The sequence below is a fragment of the Lytechinus variegatus genome, chromosome 4 (assembly GCF_018143015.1).
Source record: "Lytechinus variegatus isolate NC3 chromosome 4, Lvar_3.0, whole genome shotgun sequence".
Classification (NCBI taxonomy): Eukaryota; Metazoa; Echinodermata; class Echinoidea; order Temnopleuroida; family Toxopneustidae; genus Lytechinus; species Lytechinus variegatus.
The window spans coordinates 31,054,357-31,076,526 of NC_054743.1; the positions used below are offsets into that span (position 1 = coordinate 31,054,357).

The window sequence follows — 22,170 nt, forward strand, 5'->3', positions numbered from 1 at the left end:
AACAGCATATCGATGTCTCCATTTTTCTCTAGAAGATGACGAAAACTCGAGGCATACTTCACACATTAAAGTAATGGTATTCTAACAGTTTTTAGGAGCGTGGAGGAGGGAAATATGTAAAGGTGTACTACGAGTGGGTGGGTCTGCGGATGTGTTTGTGCGTGGACAGAAATAATTTTATTATCAAAGAAGAAAGAAGTAGGGGAGAGAGAAAAAAGAGGTAATGTGTGGATTGGTGTCAAACATAGGAAAGATTAAGAAACACATGAAAGAATAAGACAGACTGCGGAGGGAGGGAAGAGAGCAAGATGGGTAGAGTAAGAGACAGAAAGAGGGATACATATAGAGAGAGAGAGAGAGAGAGAGGGGGGGGGGATAGAGTCTTTACTTCGTATGGATTGTTTTTAATCTTCAAATTCTCAGTATACACAAAATCTATACAGCTTTGTTGTAATGTCATTTTGGGAGTTAAGAAAACACATCAATACCCATGCAATAGTAGATACATGCCCACTCCCTAAAGTATACAATACCATCCCTAGCTCATTTCGCATTACTTTCCCGCACGCACATGCTCACATTCGCAAACTCCTACATTTTACACATCTTGGGCCTGTTGCATAAAACTTTTTACCCGAGAAAACTCTGGTAAAAACTGAAAACTAAGGTTAGTCTGATTTCTGCCATGAGTTTAACACGGGTAAAAACTCCGGTAAAAACACCCAGAGTTTTCTCAGGTCAAAAGTTTTATGCACGGGGCGGGGCCCCTTTACATGCATCCATTAAATATTGCATAATCATACTTCGCAGCACACCCTCTTAAAAATTGTCAACATGATCCATATTGTAAAATTTAATACAGGAAAGTACCCCCCCTTCTCTCTCTCACACACATAGACACACCCCCGCGAACCTTACACAAACACACATTAAAGTATTCAGACACCACAGTCTTTCGAACACACTTTAGCGTACATCCTTACACACTGTAAAAGACAGGCGCGGATCCATGGGCACGTGCCCCCCCCCCTTGAGAAGCATAATTAAAAATTTGTAATGTAAAAATGCCATGAAAACAGAGGTGTGCCCCCTTTTTGAAAGTGAAGACCCTTTTTTTTTGCTTGTCAATTTTTTTCTGGTACGAAATATGCTTTATTCGTAGTTGAAGACCCCCCCCCTTTTTTTTTGCTTGTCAACGTTTTTCCTTCGAAAAATTTGCCCCCCTTTGGAAAATCCTGGATCCACCCCTGAGTAAAGACACACAAATACATATAACATACATAAAAATATGCACTCTACCGATTTTATGCGCCATACAAACACCGAAACACGTTAATACTTGATAACTATTCAACTATATGCCTTCTAGTACCTCAAAAGTACATTTATTATCTTCTTTTACATTGACACGCAGAATGTAAGTTATCCCAAAGGGAACATTATACTCCATCAATTAAACACATGTGCAATTGCCAGTGGGTCTTAACATGAGATGATCAAACCATGTGTTAATAGCTCCATGGCCAAACCTAACAATTCCTACATAATTATATTCCATTTAAAAGAAAATCGAAATATACAACCCTGAATATAATCAACACAAAAAAGTGATAGGCAGAACACTGATGCTAATACTGTTATAGAGTTGTGACAAATAAGTTTCTAGTTCATATTAATCACTCATAATTTTCTTTGCTGTCTTCAAACAAATGAGTCAGTGAATATTATGCATTCCCATGTCTTGGAGTGAGCTATGTATTTCAAGATTATCTATTAGTATTTTTTCCTCCAGAATGAAAAGGGAGAGGAATGGGACAACAAAACAACAAAAACAAAACAAGAAACTATTTGCAAAGATCTGGGCCCCGTCTTACGAAGAGTTGCGATTAATCCGAAGAATCGTCACTATAGACGGCCAGCAATGTCAACATCTATAATGCATGTTTGTTCAAAATATTTTCTAACTATGAACTACATTCATGCATTCATTGTTTTCTTGAAAATTCACTGTGATTCTTTTTGTTTACAAAGGACATTGGGCAAATTTCTTGTAGAAAAAATAAGACACTGATGGATTTCCATTGAGTTACGACTGATTGGATCAATCATAACTGTTTGTAAGACGGGGCCCAGGACTCCAAGAGAGGGATACATCAGTATGAATATTCTTCTCACTAAACTGTGACTTTAAGATTCTTACAGATTCGATACTTCAAACAATGAACGTGTCGATGACCGAATCTGTAATTCCTATTAAAGCCACTTTGTACGAGGATCGATGAGTTTCAGTTGGCAGTTGGGTAAAACAATGGGCAAAAAACTATCCCCTGACATTTTCTGCTTTTATAGACAGATAACAGAGCCAGGAGTGTCATATAAAATAAGAAAAGGAAGTCTACGGATAATGCCCTGGAAATGTTACAAGAATATTTCAACAAATGGAACTCTTTTATCAAGTTATTTTTTATCAATATTCAGAACCTGTACGCTTATGATATTATCAACGTTCATGCATTAAACATGCAATAACACACTCAAATTTTTTTGTGTGGTACCAAACTCCGATTTTCGATCAAGAAGAATAACAAAAAATAATGAGGAAAATTACACAACATTACAAGCGCACAGCAAGGAAGTTGTATACTTGTGCGAAAAACAGCAACAATAAATGTAATACTTCTCGAAAGATAAAATAATTAAATAGAAGTGAAGCAAAATTAGCACACTTATTTTCAACTAAGTATAATGTATACTGCACTCATATTACACAAATATAAATATTAAAACAAAGATATAAAATTACAGTTTACAAATACAGAAGATCTACAGCAAAGATAATGAGTTGTTCCCAGTCTCTTATATAAAAATACATATCAATTATATAATTTTTTGCATTATCAAATATTGGCATTACATGATTCATTCAAGTAGATATAACACAAGAGTGAAGAGCTATATACCAGTATGGAATACCATCGACATAAACGCTTTGGTGTGTGACTATCCATGCATGTCAAAGCTAGAATTACCAGGAAATATTCCAAGGGTGTCAGCAATATAAAAATAGGTGAATACATAAGTTCATAATCAATTGTTAACTAGAGATGCTCGGCGGGTCGCGCAGCCGAGCACATGTATCCCCCGAACCCACCGCATCATCCGTCATTGCGATATATAGAGCTCTCACAGAAATTTGACCAAAAATATATCATGGCGACAATGACCCCAGCATGCAGGTCCCCCAAGTCCATCTACCATCCAAGTGTGGTTGAAAATTGACTTACGGTTGCAGAGTTAGGTGTCAGAAGAAAGTCTTGCATGTAAACTTTAATGTTGACCTGAAAATGACGTTTGACCTTACCATGTGATCTCCGCCCAGAGTTAGGTGTCATAAGAGAGTCTTGCATGTAAACTTTAACGTTGACCTGAAAATGACCTTTGACCTTACCATGTGACCTCTGACTGCAGCATAACATGCAGGTACCCCAAGTCCATCTACCATCCAAGTTTGGTTGAAAAGTGACTTACGGTTGCAGAATTAGGTGTCAGAAGAGTCTTGCATGTAAACTTTAATGTTGACCTGAAAATGACCTTTGACCATACCATGTTACCTGCAACTGCAGCGTAACATGCAGGTACCCCAAATCCATCTACCCTCCAAGTTTGGTTGAAAAGTGACTTACGGTTGCAGAGTTAGGTGTCAGAAGAAAGTCTTGCATGTAAACTTTAATGTTGACCTGAAAATGACGTTTGACCTTACCATGTGATCTCTGACTGCAGCATAACATGCAGGTACCCAAGTCCATCTACCATCCAGGTTTGGTTGAAAAGTGACTTACGGTTGCAGAGTTAGGTGTCATAAGAGTCTTGCATGTAAACTTTAACGTTGACCTGAAAATGACCTTTGACCTTACCATGTGACCTCTGACTGCAGCATAACATGCAGGTACCCAAAGTCCATCTATCATCTAAGTTTGGTTGGAAAGTGACATACGGTTGCGGAGTTCGGTGCCATAAGAGAGTCTTGCATGTAAACTTTAATGTTGGCCTGAAAATGACCTTTGATCTTACCATGTGACCTCCGCCCAAACCAAAATCGATAGGCTTCTTCGCTATACCATACTCAACCTTCATGCCAAATTTGAAGACGATCGGAGAAACAATGCAGCTGATAGACCGCTCACAAAAAATCTCTGCAGCGGACGCGGCGACGGGGGATACAATAACAAGCTAAGAAATACTTTTTCTCAAATGTGGATTAGCACATTTGGTCATAAGAAACAAAAGCTCTACTGTGAGTTCTGTCTTTAACAGTTTAATATTACAGTCCTACCTAGAAATCTGCTTCAAAGAACACATTTTGTGGAGCAAATCAAGATGTGATACCACAAAAATCATTCTAGAGGTCCCAAATTTAAACAGCATTTTTTGTCACAAGAAAAAAAGTTCTTGACTATAAAAGTTTAGTAACAATATGCCGGTGTAGGCCTATCTCTGATGAGTAATTAACTGATGATGATAATGATAAAGAAGATGATTAGATGAAAAGATTATGAAAATGATGATGGTGGTGATGATGATGAATGAGTATGGTGGTGATGATGATAGCGATGATGATGGTAACATTGACAATGGTGAAGTGGTGATGATGATGACGATGGTGACCGTGACGATGTTGGCAATGATGACAATGGAAATGATGATGGTGATGAGATAATATTGATTACAATGATAACAACCATACTGATAATAATGATAATAGTGAATATAACACTACACAATGGGTATATATATTCAACGATAACAATAACAACATCTTCATTTGGTAGTCATACAACACAAGATGATTTGACAGGTATCTTATATGCGGCAAAGACATGTGGGAATATCTCATACAGAAAAAAAACTAACACTGATCAAGGTGCAAAATAGAGGCAGTGTATTATCAAGGAGAGCATTGAATACCATACATGTAGCTTCAATAAGCAAAGGAATGTATTCTATATGATCACATTAAGTGTTTGGCATAGCACAACTTTCCAAAATACAGTCCATATTGCAATTGAAATACAATCACATAATTATAAGTATGGCAAAAGGGCACAGCAAAATATAAATGAATCCATAGCAAACAATGGATATGTGCACGTAGGATAGAAATCTATAAGGTGAACCGTTTCTCGATATAAATTTTTTTTAATATAATCTGTGTGTATTGTCTGGATAATTATGCTATTATACACTAGTTTTCTGTATTTTTAAGAATTAAGGTAATATTCACTTCTTAGTATTGTCCTTTAATAATTGGCATGTGTTTTCTTTTTCAAAATTAAAATCACAATAATAATAATAATAATACAGAGTATTTCTAATAGCCATGCTGAGTTGAGCACATGTATACATGTGGCAAAGAGTTGACCTGGCAATTACTTAATAAATGTTCTGCAATTTCTCCACGTAAATAACATGTAAGCAATTTTTATCTTGGCAGAAAAAAACTATTTCAACGCAGCATAGATAAGTGAGTTGAGTAGTACATTATAATCACATAAAACGACTCCATAGCACAAGTTAGTAACATATTCACATGTACATCTAATTAATCAATTAAAAATGATCAAAAATTGATTTCCTGAATACAAAGGAGACAAATAGAAATCTCTGGTCTAATACTCTTTTGTAAAGCTATCTAACGAGTTGGCATGTCATACTGATGATTGCTGATTACACTCATACATTGCACTTGGTCGAATCCTGCGCCTTGTCCTTCCGGGCAAGTGGGGCAAGAGCTTAAATGTCTTTGGGGCCAGCTCGCGGCATGCTTCCCGAAACTTTTTTATACGCCAGCAGTAAATAATAGGATTGAACGCGGAGTTGAGGTACGTGAGCCACAACACAATAGTGTGCATCACATTACCTCCTGTCCATGACGAAAAATGGTAGACGAGTCCGCTGATGGCGTAAGGAGCCCAGCAGACGACGAACACGATAAAAAGAAGTAGAATGGTCGTAAATGCTCGAGTCTTGAAGCTCATGTCAACGTTAACGCGGGAAGGTCTGTGTAAGCCGGCCAACCCAAGCTTGGTGGCTTGACTAATGCTGAGAGACTCTGGATGGTTCTGTATCCGCAGCGAGTTGCGTCTCACTGTGTTGAGGATGAAGAAGTACGAGAAAAGCATCGCTGTGAATGGAATGAAGAACACAGCTAACATGAGCATGATGTAGTATACTTTGTCGGATGACAGATCCATTTCTACCCAGCACTGTGGAGGCCCAGGCCCCCTGGGGAATGCATACTTGCCCCAGCCAATGATAGGAGGAAACGCCACCACAAAGCTACAGAACCAAGATAACAGTATCAGAAGCTTGGCCCTGTGTGGATTCAACTTGTCCTTGCGGTGAACAATGATGAAGTAACGATCCACCGATATCGTGGCAAGAATAAATGTAGCCTCTGTGATGAATAGAAAATAGAGAAATGCGGTTATCTTGCACATGATGTCTCCTAGGATCCACTCACCCAGTACGAGAGCAATGAGCGCGAAGGGCATGCAGGTCACCGCAACCATGATGTCCGCAAAGGCAAGGTTTGCTAGGAGCAGATTAATGGCAGATCGCATGGCTGGCTTCTGGTACACAATCAAGCACACAATGCAATTTCCTAGCACAGCAATCATTATCATCAACACCATGAGAAAGCTGAAGATGACGACTGCGCCTAAGCCCATCGGTGGCTCAGCCAGTGTCACGTTAGATCCGTTGTTCAGAGGCATCAAGGAAACATCTGTGTTATTACATGTAAGTTCCCACTGTTCCCAAGATGTTGGCTGTGTGGAAATAACCGCTGAGGATAGTGCAGTGGTGATGGCTGTGGTTGTGGTTTCCATGGTGACAGGATGCAGATGCACTGGAACGCTTCTGACTTGGAAACTTTTCAGAACCAGGCTCTTTGATTTAAATATCCAGCCCTGAAATATCATTCCTATTCAGCTGTCCAACAGTGGCAAGATCGACATATCAAATGTATATATGTGCACATGTACATATATTCACCTGTTTTTACAAGAATATATTCTATCATATATAATATTCTTTTACATCTTTCGTACATGGCAATTTCATTTATTTAGTTTGGGCAATAATTGTTTCGAGATGGTTTAATAGCTACTATTACACAAATAAGTATCATGCAGTAAATGAAATTAGTGATTTACATGTACTTTATACTATCGAAACTACATCTACATTAAACATGTAGATTATGTTGCATATTCATACAAAATGCAGATTTCGGAGTTTCTTTCCAAATTCAAAGGTATGTCTCTTTTCAGTCTTTGTGAAAAAAATACTAAAAACATTTTGAAAATTACTCAAATTAAACAAAAACAAACTAGAAGTATTTCAACTTAATAAACAGCTACTGATGAAATTTGACAATAACTGCATCATAGTATTTGCCCATGTACAGTATGCAAAACTATTTTGTTCTAACTTTTTGATATTCAAATGAGTATCATGAAAATTGTGTTCGTCCAATCATGAGTGGTGCACATGTAAATTCAAATAAACAGAAACCCTGCTAATCCATGTCCAATAGGGCACAAAAATCAAATAATTTTACACAATAATGACAGGACAGAAATATTTGATAAACAGTGCGTACTCTGTGTGACTCCTATTTCTTTAGAGCATACCCTGTTTTTGTATTCTGCCTGTGGCCTTTGAAATACAAGTATTATACTATTACATGTACTACACCTGTGATGTTAACTATATAACAGTGGATGTGCACAACTGTGAAAATTACCTTCACAATGAATGAATGAATTTGAAAACTACAATACAGAGAAAATGTTTACAAACAATCTACATGTACTGTACATCTGGCAAACAATAAATGACAAAATGACGGAACAAGCACACCAATTATGAAACAATATCCGTACACTGCCAAAATAAACTGAATTTCAATCTTTCATAGTTTTCTTTGCTCGAAAATAAACTTTTTGATATTTTCAATGTTCAAAAGCAAAATCCAATTACGATTAAAATGTTATCCCATGCCCTACACATACTTTTCCATACTAAGATCTTGATAGAATTCAAATTCATCAATATTTGACTGAATATTAAATAGTATCCAAGTTCAGTTCCGATGACAGTACGGAAGTCAATGGGTTAACTGCATGATGGAACTCCCTGTGTCCTCCAGATCCTCCTCACTCCTGTCTAACTGGAACACTTTGATGAAGAAAAAGGAATAAAACACTCTCTTCAAATAGCAAGTCTACGTGATAACTGCAACGTCAATGAACTGATGTTTGTTCACTAGATCTGGTATCCTTTGCAACCTTGTTTGAGTACTGCATGTTCTGTTGACCGAAAGAAATTTCACTCATGTGTAGTATTACTGCTCTTAAGAATTTACTGATCATGGTGGCCAAGATTCCACATTCTGTTCAGGCAGTGCTCCATTGGACAACAGTGCAATGCAGTTGAAGGAAATGGCAAGAACTGAAAGGTCAGTATACACTGCTAAATAGCTGGATCACATTTTGTTTTCATTCTTTTGACATCAGGCTAGTTTGCATGTACAGTAATTTCTGATCTCAAATGACCAATGAATCACTTCATCTTTAATTCAAATAACATTGAGGTAATAAGTCACAAATACTGATTAGAACACTGATCCAATTACTGTGCAGCATATGAAGCCTCTTGAACTACATGTTGAAAAATCCCCCAGGAAGAGCCTTTTATGCAATTTTGTGCTACCAGATAGATTGACAGGGTTGGCCGTAGCATCATTCAAGCATGGCATAAATCTGATCATTCAGTGTTCCTCCATGTTGGAATGTTTCTTGAACTTGCACATCTGCAGGCCGACTGATCTACACTCATCAAAGTGGAGAAAGAAGAGACCAACCAGATACCAGGATCCTTGATGCTATATCGAATGCTGTGATGGCTGTGGTTGGTGTTATACCATTAGCATCCTTTCATCCCATCATCACTTGAATATGAGAGATCTCTTTAAACAGGATCACGATGCAGATTTTGTTCTGGTTGTCAACATCACAGATCTGGCAAATCTGGAGAAAAAACAAAAACAAAGGGACAAAATGAAACACAGTGATGAACACTGTACACAGAAATCCACCCCAAATCTTTGTATTATAAAAAGGGCCTTGGTTGTAAAATGGAGTTATTTATAATTGGGAATGTTTAAAATTACGGGTGACTCATGTCCAAGTCAAATCTCTTAGTGCCAAATGAATTTAGATTTATATTCTACTTATGTTCTTGTCTGAAGTAAGGCTTTATTTGAATTCAAAATGGAAGATCAGCCTACATGTACATGTAGCAGGGTCTACATACGTTACAAACGACAATACATGTGTAATGTAATTTTTACTTTAATGTAATGTCAAAAATATTAACAATTCTATTGTTCTTCTTCATTTGGACAGAAAATTCTTTCTATAGTGATCAATTAAAAGGAGAATGCCAGTTACATCATCAGGTAATCATAGGGTGGGGTGATTGGGGGGGGGGATGGGGCAGAAAAAGGAAGGTGTCCTCCCCCACCTGGAATTTTCAATTTCGTTCAGCAACCTACAGAAGACTGCCATCTTCTCCGAAATTCCCCATCCCCAAATGTGACAAAAATTGCAAGGAGTCGATATGTACAAATACATCCATGGACAGGTAGAATTTAATCAACATGCAAAGTCTACACAGCATTCAACATGTATCTGCACTCCCTAATATGCATGTAGGCCTCAATGAGTAGACCACTCAGGAGGTCATTACCATATACTGCATAATTCTGAGCAACATTGCTGGCTCAAGCACATGAATCCATTGCGCAAGGTAAAATGTAGGATCTAGAAGTGAATACCGGTAGAGGGAAATGATGAAACAATTAAAGTGCATGAGGGCTGACCAGGGGGCCGTTTCATAAAGCTGTTCGTAAGTTAAGAGCGACTTTAAGAACGACTGGTGATCCTTTCTTACACGTTATACCATCGCCAATGATGTATATCGTTTACCAAATGAAAGGATCACCAGTCGTTCTTAAAGTCGTTCTTAACTTACGAGCAGCTTTATGAAACACCCACCGGGTATTTTAAAAGTAAAATGTAATGTTTAAATTCACATGACAATGTACATGTACTGCACATAAAATCCATATTAAAACCGAACATAAGAAAAAAAATGTATATACTGTATATCCCAAATTCATGATACCATGACCCATGTAAAGTCATTACATAGGCCTACATGTACACAGGGTGACAAGATGTCCAAGATTTACAGTCCCCATATTTCATCAATTTGTTCTGTGTCCCATACGACCTTGCCCAAGAGGCCGCTTTGTCCCGTACATGTATCTCATGGTTTTGAACGCATGTACATGTACATCCCTTTTCAACAATCAATATTAGTAATAGTCTAATCATCATTTGAAAAATGTTTTGAGAACTGTAGAATCAAAGATGCATTTAAAGTCAAAAGTACATGTAGAAGTCACTATCCAGGGGTAAGAAAAGGGTGATGTTTCAAATTCCTTATTTAGAGCACCAACTCATTTGATGCAGTGTCATATCCTGAGCATTTTGATACAGTTTTCATTGAAATCAACCAAAAAATGAGAAGGTGCTGCCAAAAAATCTGATCTGGGCCCAAAATAGGCCAAGTATGCGTAACCAAGTGCATTTCACTTTTATGTTTGGTATCCGTCTATTGGCAATTTTTGTGTACATGTTTTTGTACACAAGTAATCAAATGAAACAAATAAAATCTATGCCAGAGTTGGTCTTTCGGGAAAAATTTCACATTCCGGTCAAATCGGAGCCCCTTGTTCTATTGTTCATGATCTAATAAAACACAGAAATTGCAGGGGAAATGCTTTGGGGTATTATCTATTTTACTTTACCATAAAGCAGCATTAGTAGGATCACTCAAATGAGTTCAATTTCAAGTCCACTGTTTTCAAGATACATTTTTTCATAAATTTATCATCTTTTCGTGTTCATTAATACAGTGCGTGTATTAAAATTGAATTGATGTGCAGTATTGCAACTTCACTCAACCCCTGAGCAAACAACATTAAAGGAACTTAGATTGTTTGCTTTAAGCCAGTCTCACAGAATGTGGTTCGTTGCGATTCAGTTTTCAAAAAAATCATTATAACATTTAATTTGACATGAATATTCCTTCCAATAAAATTTTAGCAATCCGAGGTGACTTGTAGGACTACTGAAGTCAAAATTCAATGTAATTTGAGCCTCAGTGTATGAATAAAAGCAAATTTCGATTCCAAATCGTAATGATGTCATCATCGGCTGCGACTTGAAGCCGATTCAGACTTTACTCCGACAACAGGGCTTGCCACAAAGCAAAATTATGATTTAATATTCCTAACATTATGCAGAACTTCAAATAAAGCAGTTCTTCTTTTTGGAATTTTAATATTTAATGCAAAATGTGATTTATAAAAAAATAATGTCATATCGGATCGCACAGTGAGAGACAGGCTTTAATCTTTATACTAGCACTTATTCACACTTCAGACAGCATTCCAAGTACATGTACATGTGCATGTACTTCAAATGTACTTATGTACATGTAGGCCTTTAAAATGCATAAACTGGAGAGAAAAAAAGGGAAAGAATGACTTCAATCATAGAGGCTTCAATATATTACATTCAGTATTAAGCAGAGTGTTTCAGAATAGAATATGTAATGGTACTACTTGTAAACTGGAGTACATGTACAGTACAGTACATATATTGTACAAAATTTTTCAATTTCATTTTATTGAGGGGGTGGGGGCTTTCTGCTCAAGATGATCGTCTGGCTGGGATCGACTATGTGGACATGTACATTTTCATCGATGGTAAATGAAAAGGACAATCGGGAGGGGGGGAACAAGAAGTAATTAATCTCATAATAAATTAATATAGATATCACTGAGGAGGGGGGGGGGGGGGTAGGGGTCCTCTGTTGATGAATGGATATCATGCGCATCCAAGGGGTTTCGAAAAGCACCCTTAACAAGCATTTTCAATGTTCTGAAAATGCACCCCTTTATTTAAAGTATTCGCTAGTGAAATCCTATCCTTTAAAGGGGAGGTTCATCCTTACAAAACCTAATTGTCAAAAGTAACAGGAGAAATAAACAATAATTGGCAAAGGTTTTCAAGAGAAAAAATCCATCAAAGAATAACTCTTAGAATTTTAATTATTTGTGACTTCATATGCCAGCAGCTTTCCTACATACATGTATGTACTGGTATCATAAAAAAATCAGTGAAATGTCATTTTCTCTGAAAATTGGAAATGGATATCAATACACATCATTTCACAACTGCTCCTTAACAGAAAAAAAATACATGTACATGTATTTCATCACGAACCATTAGTAAATGAAATTTATGCATTTTATATTACAGTACACAATGGGACAGCTGCTTGTTGACATCACACATCAAAAACTTCAAATTCTAATTAGTCTTCCCACATCTCCCACACCTCATTGAAAGAGAGCCTTTTTTAATACATGTTTTATGTTTACACGCATGATATCCACTTGTCAATTGAGATGCCCCCCCCCCCCCCGATCACTAGCATATGTGCTCCCATAAAGATGAATGAAGTTTTTAACTTCTACATGTACATGTACAGTACATGTAGCTGTTCTAAATGTCTCAGAAGTCAACTTGCTGTGAAGCCTCTACACTCATGACACTGTTCAACATACATGGTACATCCCCTCCCACCCCCCCCCCCCCCCCCGAGTCCCACTTGTTAAAGTTTGTACACGTTTCGTAAAAATGCATGATCTACATGTACACAACTCAAGTCTAGTCATGTACATATCTACATCATGTAGGTTAGATTGATCTACTGAAGATAGTAAACGTTTATGTACATGTACAGTATTATCAGTACATGTACAGCAAACATGTATGCACATTTCTAGGTGTCCATAATAATATTATACAGAAGTTCACAGATTAAATACATGTACATTTTTTTTTCTTGAGGAAATCATGATGGGGGGGGGGGTAAAAGGTAAGAAAAAAAGTACATAGTACTACATGTAGGAGTGGGCTATACATGGGTCAAAAATACTTTTTTTTGTAATTTCAATATGGGAACAGTTTTTTTTTTATTCCTTGTAATGTATCTCAACATGAAATGACAATATTTTTGTCTCGGGTCTGAGAAAAAAGTGTGCTGGGCCAAAATCCAAAAATGGCCGCCAAAACCACCCAAAATCAGTTTTGGCCACAACTTCTGTATTTGGTGGTCTTTTTCTTTGGTTCTGGTGTTTACTCATGTACTTGGGGGCAGGCAATTTGTTTTTCCTATAATTAGTACTTTTAAACCATTATTTGTAGAGTTAAAAGGGAATTAATTTTCCAATTTTTATAGCCTTTTTCAGCCAAAAAGTAGGTTTTATCGTCCCAGGGTTCTTGGATATTAGATGGTACGAGGTCAACAATAGCAAACAGCTTCATAGAGCTATATTACTTTTATTCCTCTACTATGGGTTTTATGGATATTTGTGAAAGATATCGTATTAAATAAAAAAAATGTTGATTATCCATAGGGGCTATATACAATGTACTGTACATACTGACTGCACTGCATAAATGCATTGGCCACCATGACAAGGCCTGTATAAACTATAGTGTTATACATGTAGAAATGAGCTCTTAGGTTTTAGAATTAGATGCCTCAGGAATTGAAGATATGTTTTGTCTCAGAAACTGAGGACATGTTTTGTCAAATATGCTGATACAGGGGCGTAGAAAGGTAATTAAACCCACATCATGGCATTTACACTGTAGCTATTCTGGGCCCCGTTGCAAAAAAATTTACCATTATGTTAACTTAACTTAATGGTAACTTACATGGAATCCTTGGTTCTGATTGGCTGTTGATCGACGTTACCATGATAGTTACCTGACCCCATAAACATAGGCCAGTTAGACACCACAACCAGGTAAAAAAAGCCTCCAAATGAAGAAGATATGGCTAGATATGTGATGTACATGTACGTATGTGATATGTGCTATTTTTATGTGCAATTCACTTTTCTGGTTTCATCATGTACATGTCAGCTGACAAGCAATCAAATTCACAATTCACAACCTAATTTGAAACCTTAGGAGCTTATTTCTATGACACTATAGTTTACATACAGGCCTTGCCATATGTCATGGTGGTCAATGCATGTATGCAGTGTAGTATGTACATGTACAGTAACAGTATTGTATACTGTATAGCCCCTACATGTATGGATAATTAACATTTTTTGTTATATTTCACAAATATCCGTAAAACCCATAGTACAGGAATAAAAGCAATATTGCTCTATGAAGCTGCTTGCTATTGTTAAGTCGTACCATTTAATACCCAAGAACTCCAGGACGATAAAACCTACATTTGGCTGAAAAAAGGCTATAAATTTAGGTATAGAACCCTTTAACTCTACAATTAATGGTTTGAAAGTGCCAATTATAGGAAAAACAAATTGCCTGCCCCCCAAAACATTTGAATAGACACCAAAACCAGAGAAAAAGACCACCAAATAAAGAAGTTGTGGCCAAAACTGTGATTTGGGGGTTTTGGCGGCCATTTTGGATTTTGGCCCGGCACACTTTTTTCTCGGACCCGAGACAAAAATTATTGTCATTTCCTGTTCAGATAAGGTAAAAGGAACAAAAAAAATGTTGCCACAGTAAAACCAAAAATCACCCATTTATAGCCCACTCCTAATAGTACATTTTTTGTCCCCCCCCCCTGACGAGCTTGAATACCTATTTTGCCCCCTCCCCCCTGACGAGTTGTGCCCTGTGCAAATTCCTACATGTAGGTACGCTAGTACTGCAAAAAGGCCATGTAGGGTTATTCTTGAATATTTTCAAAACCAAAGGAGCCATACCAACAAATTTGCTATCATTTTAAAGCTACATTCATTAGCAATTAACATATTTTTTAATAGACAGGGTACTCAAGGACAGGGTTGTAATAAAAAACATTGTTTATTCCAAAAAACAAAACGTTTTTTGTTGCATTAAGAACAAATTACTCAATCATGGAGATTGAATGCTTGAAAAAACAACAACACAATACTATTAAAGTAAATTGACAGTTTGAAAGTTTATTTCTCATACAAGTATTCTTGGGGGTATATTTTGAGTCTTGTCAATCTAGGGTGACAGACAAGAATTTGCAAAATGGTAGAGAATGCCATAATCTACATGTATGAGGTTTCAAAGCTTCATTTTATAAATATATCATCATATCAATATACCAGGGACTTTATTTTATGTGAATCAAATATGCACATTGTAGTGCATGAAATACAATTATCTAGATTATGAATAAAGCCCTTGAACTACTTATTTCCTTTAATTGAGGAATTAAAGTACATATAAAGTCATATAAGAAAAAAACAGTGCTACATGTATAAAAATGCTTTTAAATGTATTTTTAACTTTTTTTCTGATGTAGCCTATATTTTTTCCCCCTTTTTTATTTTTTGCAATAATTTTCCAATCATTGATGAAAAGTAGGCATATAATTATGACACAGAGTCTATACAAAGTTTGGTGATGATGTTGCTGCCCTCTACAAGCATGTCGTAGCTTAGCTACATGTACTTACAAAGAGGGCAAGATGGAGACGTAAATATCGGTAAGTTACATCTTATCTTCTCATAATAAATTTCTGGGTTTTGTTTAAATTCATTTTGTTTTAATATGCATGAATGTAATCAATAATATATAGATCTAGATATTAATGTTAGAAATGAAGTTCTAGCCAATTTACATGATTTACATGTATGGCCGTTATGTCATGAGAACTTTTACAGCCGAAAGTAGAATCTCGGGGGCGAAAGCTTCAATTTTGAATGTCCTATACCATACGCACATAACATGAGCATATTCCTGGTTAGTCAATTATTTTTACTCTCTATTAAAAAGAGCCTCCTACATGTACATGTAGCTAGTCAGGGTCACATTTTAGAACAAAGAATGATTTTTTTTTGTCTTTTTCAAAGCTCCATCTCATTTTCTCATTCCATCTTGTTCTTAGCTTTCACTCTAGCTCTATCTGACAATATGTCTTTTTTTATAGAAATCGTTCATCATGGCTCACACAGTTGAAGACACGATGCACAGTTTTTCTAAGACCAAAAGCTTTGGTCTCTGTTATATTGGTTGTTCCGCTGAACTCTATTGGCTCCACTCATCACTAACAGAGACCGAAATTCTAAGTCAATCTGTACAGGGGACTCAATGCCATCAGAATATGGAACTCACTCCCAGCAATGATAGTTCACAGCGTCTTTCAAGCAGGAGGTGCAGCAAAGAAGGCTTCTTTAAGGTCTCTTCTGTTTTTTTTTTCTAGTTTTGTAGAGATTTTTACTCGCACTACTCATCTGGGCACTTGACAAGCACAAATTGTACGATATTAAAAATATGCCAACGGCAGTCTGTACTTTACAGGAAAAAGAAGAAGGGGACTCAATGGCCATATATATGTGTTAAGGTCGGATAAACCAGGGAATGGGAGTTGAAAGACAGCCGAATTAAGTAGCTGAATTAAGACTTAAAGGTTAGTCTATTCCCAGGGGGGGGGCACTCATGCATAGTGGGTATGTGCCACGGAGGGACCCCCATTTTTACACTCAAATTTCCATTCCAAGGCATAGCATTGATCTACTGCAGTGAGCTGCAATTTTGGTGAAAAGCGGCCGACCATCGCCTCTGTGCGAGCGCACCCTGCGGAGGCCACGCTAGCTACATCATGCACGCATGCCCGTTCCATGGGGAAGCTAGCATACGGACTCGGCGATCCGTTCCAAGGACCCCCGTTTTCACAAACATTTGTAGTTCCGAAGCCCGTTCCGAGGACCCTCCTTTTTACAATAAGCCCACTCCAAGGCCCCAGTTTTTGTCTCGCCCGTGGCACACCTCTACACTTTTTGGGTCGAGTGCCCCCCCCTCCCCCTGGGGTCTATTCTTTTCCCGTTTTCATGGTTTTGGTGCATTTCAGGCCAAAACGAAATAATATAAATCTTGATTTTGGTCCAGTTCTTTTTTTTTATTTTGCATTTTTAACCCCCTAATGGCGGCTGCACGATTACGAGCCGTCCGTGTATGAGGATAAAAAAATAAATAAAAAAATGGTTCAAAAAAACTTGAATTTTGAAACAGACGGCTGCACAAGCAATGTGCTGCATTTGACTGGTATTAGTTGGATCCCTTCTCATGCCCTTACAGCTTACCATCACATAGATATGTCTTTAAGTAATGTGTGCAACTCCAGTCTAACTTAGTCAGTCTTAGTGTCTATCACAAAAAATTATGATACGGTGTCCCCCATTTGGAATCGTGTACCGGTATGGCAGTGTATCCTATTGCCGGACACCTTTATTTCAGTGCTTTAAAAATGACAACTAGAGGAAATACAATGAAGAAAAATTATACCTTGCTATTCCAAATATTCTGAAAATTATGAATATGATGAAATTATTTTATATTTTCCAACCGTTTTCTTTGCACCGCACTTGCCGCATACCCCTCCGCGAAAAACAATTATTTTCGTGCGTGACAAATTACATCATAATTCCGGACGCGCGACGGACGGGTAAAAATATTCTTGATTATAATGATGTAAGAAAGAGTTGGTGTGATTTTTTCATGATATATCATCTCATGAGTAAATTCTAAGTTTTTGTTTGCTTTCTTATATCGATTTTGAGCAGATCTTTGTAATAAATTGGTGTTTGCTAACTAATTTCATTTTTTAAATTTTTATTGATTGCGTGTTCGATATGGCACTTTTCAGTATTAATGCTCGTTCATATCGTGACCCTCAGTCAAGTTCTATCGACGCGCAGACGATCGTTGACGGCTCTCTATCTACCTCGCGCACGGACGGACGGCCAGGGTACATACCTTGAGAACTAGCCCGTCGACGATCTGATCGATGGATGGAGCGGACGAGATTGAAATTCGGCGAATCAGGCCCAAAATTAGGTCCATATTGCCATCAGAAAATAGATCAATTGGGATCAATTGTTAATGCAAAACTATGTTATATGATATTGGCAGTGTATACAGCCACACGCATGTGTCTTTACCATCCAGCCACACGCGTGTGGTTATATCCAGAACACCTATCTGTGGATACCGCCACACGCCGCCAGTAATAACAGTAAAACACGTATGTAGGTCTGACCGTCTATATCACGATCAAAATAACCTCATTTCTTCATTAAATTCTTACATTCTAAACCCCTTTGATATCCTTAGATCGTTTCAATTTCATTCTCACCGTCTTCTCTCCTTGCTTTTTCTTCCAATGGGGCAGTATCTTGCTGCGTTCTCAAATGCAGCAAGACAAAAAAGTACCATTTCAAATCTTTGGTGAGACACTATAGGGCATCGATGCCAGGTGGTAATGCCAACAGAAACGATTTAAAGAAACGGTCGTCTGTTTAACAGCAAATTCTCTTTTTCTACTTGTGTCGATTCTGGCCTCCTTCGCGGTGGCAGACCCATACAGCGTTAGCGCAGCGCAGTAGTAGACATACACAGTTTGCGTTAAGAATCCCGAGTTTCGTACGTACGCACGTACGCGCACATAGCCTAGAGTCAGTAGAGAATCGACACAAGTAGAAAGTGTGGAAATTTGCTATTTTGCTATTTAACAGGCGGCCTTTTGTAACAAGACAAGAAAAGCAAGGAAAGAAGACGGTGAGAATGAAATTGAAACGATTTAAAGAAATCAGAGTCGTTTAGAATGTAAGAATTTAATGAAGAAATGAGGTTATTTTGATCGTGATATAGCTAGACGGTCAGACCTACATACGCGTTTTACTGTTATTACTGGCGGCGTGTGGCGGTATCCACAGATAGGTGTTCTGGATATAACCACACGCGTGTGGCTGGATGGTAAAGACACACGCGTGTGGCTGTAATATACACTGCCTATGATATTTCAAGCATTTTCTGCCATTTTTGAGAAAAATAAGGTAAAAGTTGGATTTTTTCGCCTTGTTTTTGCAAACTTGTTCTTTGAATTGATATGTGAAATTGAACTGCGGAAGTCTTACGGTACGAAATTGATTTCGTACGCAGTATATGCGCGTCCGGAAATATGATAGTGTCCGGTAATACAATACGTGACTATACTAGTCGATCTACCGCCGGTACGGTATACCCGATTCGCATACAATATATTCGGCCTTCGGTGGCATAAAACAAAACAGACTCGGCACTTGCGACTGCGAGTCGCACTCTCTTTCACGGTTTGACATTTTCTCGACCGATAGATCTATCTAAGTTAGGTTTTTTCACTCTATCATCACGTATTTATGTATCAACGAAAGTCGACAAACATTCACTTACCTCTTTTCACAATTCCTATGTCATTTTCTTGCCGTCATTTCGTACTTTCTTAGCTTGGATACGGACTTAGCTTGGCAAGACAAACAGGAATCCATATATACGGACAACAGCGCAGCCAGCTGATTATAATATGAAGCAAAGATGAAGCCACACAACGCCCAACACATATGGCACGCCGTAGTCTGCTGTTGTGTGATTTCTTTGACTCAAACGAAGAATTTTTAAATTAAAATATACAATTAAACACATCGAATATCTATACAAATGATTAGAGAGAATAAAATGAATGATGAAAATCATTGGGAAACATAAATGATTTACACAAGACAATTGAAATAAATTCAAATAACAGCCCACCAGTGGCGTGCCATACAAATCACGGCGATTTGGCTTGAAAAATCAGTATCTGTATGATGAGTGAAAGCAAATCGCCCTTCAACTCCGGGCTTCAACCACAAAAACGTCATCATTAATGTTTTTCTTGTTTATTTGTGTATAATATATTCTGTCTAGCAAAGGGAAACGTCATTCCAAAAAGTGAGCAAGCATTAAGTTAATAAGAAAATTAAAACAAATATTACTCAACCAATGTCAATCTTCATCATGACATGGACCTAGGAGTAGTAGGTCCATGATTAAAACGTAAGGGGAATTTCACCCTCAAACTTGACAGAGGAAAATATTTAGGGAAAATATTGAATACCCCTTTTTGGGGGGTGGGGGATCCATCAATTAAAGAATTAGAATTTTAAAGGAAATATTTTTTTTCCACTTATGAATTTTTCTTCATTTACAAGGTTCAATAAATTCCCAATTGTAATGGTTCCAAGGATTAACTATAAATATTTCTTACCTGAAGCAGGTATAAAATGCTTCCTACCTGTTGAACACGCTAATTCGTGTGGCAGCAGAAAATAAGAGCATAAGGTCAAAGAAAGTTTGATCAAAATTCAAAACTTTAGAGCATTTGAATGTTGAGAACACTAATTCTAAGATCCTCACACCGGCAATGCGAACAAGATCTGTGATGTCACACATGTAGGCCTATATTTTTAGTATTGGGGTCAATATCATATGCCAGAACATGCTGAAAAAGACCCCCCAAGGTAAAAAGTTGAGCAAACAAGCATACACCAAAAAGAACAAAGAACTGCCATACCCTCTATCCCCCTAGCACATACATATTAAAGAGACCTGTATCACCCCATCCCCCCCAAAAAAAAAAATGGTGATGATTTTCACGAGTGCAGTAGGCCAATATGTAGTTGAACCTTGATATGAAAAAATACACACAAGACACACAAAAAAATGAATTCTAGAAATTTGTCGTCTTTTATCACATTTATCATTCATGTGACATTTTAATTACTATTTTTTTTTCATTACGGCACATAGCAAACACAATACATCATAGTTACACACCCACTCAAAATAATACAAAAGATTCACATTGCAAAAATGTTTTATGTACTTACACACTCTACATGTAAGCAGGAGGTTTTCCATGTTAATTTTTAGAAAATCCTCTGCCAATGCATATTTGATAACCGGTATTAGAAGTATCCTTGAATTGTCAGAGATATATTTTCAGCAGTCATAACACAATAGTGTTCAACTTTTTCTTTTGAACGCATATTTGACCCATTGTCTATTATGGGTAGTCCCTGTACAAGCAACCCGGAGGGGCCACTTCCATTCACGAGTGGATACCATGCGCGACCATGGGGTCTCGAAAAGCACCCTAAACACGTAATTTCCATATTCTGAAAATGCACCCCTTAACGAGTATTGGCGTGTGAAACCCTACCCTTAACAAGTATTGGAAACAAAACGATACTCTTGGCAAATATTCCCTGAAATGAGCCCCTAAACAAGTACAGGAATGTTTTATTGTTACGGGTCCTTCGGTCATCGGCTTTACCTTATTTGGTTAAGTACGACCCCACCTTCTACACCTCGCGCAAATCGGACTCTAAACACGTAGTGTTGGGGCAAAAAGGACATCCTTTACAAGACATTTAATTTTGTTTTATCATCCCCGCAAATTCGACCCTAAACACGTAATTTTCCTAGCGAAATAGATACCCTTTTTTCATTATTTTTGTGTTTTTGACACCCTTATCACGTTACGTACGTAACGTGCCCTATCGTGAAAAAGACATCCTTTTTACGTGTTTTTTTGGTCGCGCATGGTATCCACTCGTCAATGTAAGTGGCCCCCCCGGGACAAGCAAATGGAAATGACAGAATACAAAACTCAACTGGAAAGCTTGATTTCCAGACTAGATTGCAAGCTTTCGCCGGAATGATTAGACATACATGTGAACCAAGCCCCCCCCCCCTCCTTTCCGAGTATATTTCTAATGACTCGAATAAAGTGTTTCTGTCATTCTGTGCTTTGTCTGATTGATACCATTGCATTGTCTTCATACAAATATACTGTACACTTCATATTTCAAATTTTAAATGCAAATTGCATTCATCCTTGGGGATGTTGAAGAAATCAATGCTGACGAGCATTTACATACATTTGCTGCAAGAACATGACATACACATTATGGCATTCTTGTTGCCAGGACATATATGTACTACAGAAAGCTGTTCAATTTTTCTCTTGATAGAAAAAATTACAATGTATCAAGGACTATGTCACAAAATGAGACATCCATATAATGCCATTTGTAGTAACAGTGTATTCTCATCTAGGAAGCTCAGTGTAAAAAAAAATCAT

At 37.5% G+C, this 22,170-nt stretch overlaps 1 protein-coding gene across 1 annotated transcript; it reads right to left on the reverse strand.

Annotated features, from left to right (window-relative positions):
* Window positions 1–5,328: 5,328 nt before the first annotated feature.
* LOC121413830 (high-affinity lysophosphatidic acid receptor-like) lies at window positions 5,329–19,793 on the reverse strand. Its single transcript, XM_041606799.1, has 2 exons — window positions 19,440–19,793; window positions 5,329–9,092 (listed from the first exon to the last, which is right to left on the reverse strand). The coding sequence occupies exon 2, from the start codon at window positions 6,978–6,980 to the stop codon at window positions 5,706–5,708; it is 1,275 nt and encodes a 424-aa protein (XP_041462733.1). The 5' UTR covers window positions 6,981–9,092; window positions 19,440–19,793; the 3' UTR covers window positions 5,329–5,705.
* Window positions 19,794–22,170: the final 2,377 nt, after the last annotated feature.

What these genes read in the sequence shown, in the direction of transcription:
- LOC121413830 (XM_041606799.1), bottom strand. Translation starts at nt 6,980, where the DNA reads ATGATATTTCAGGGCTGGATATTTAAATCAAAGAGCCTGGTTCTGAAA.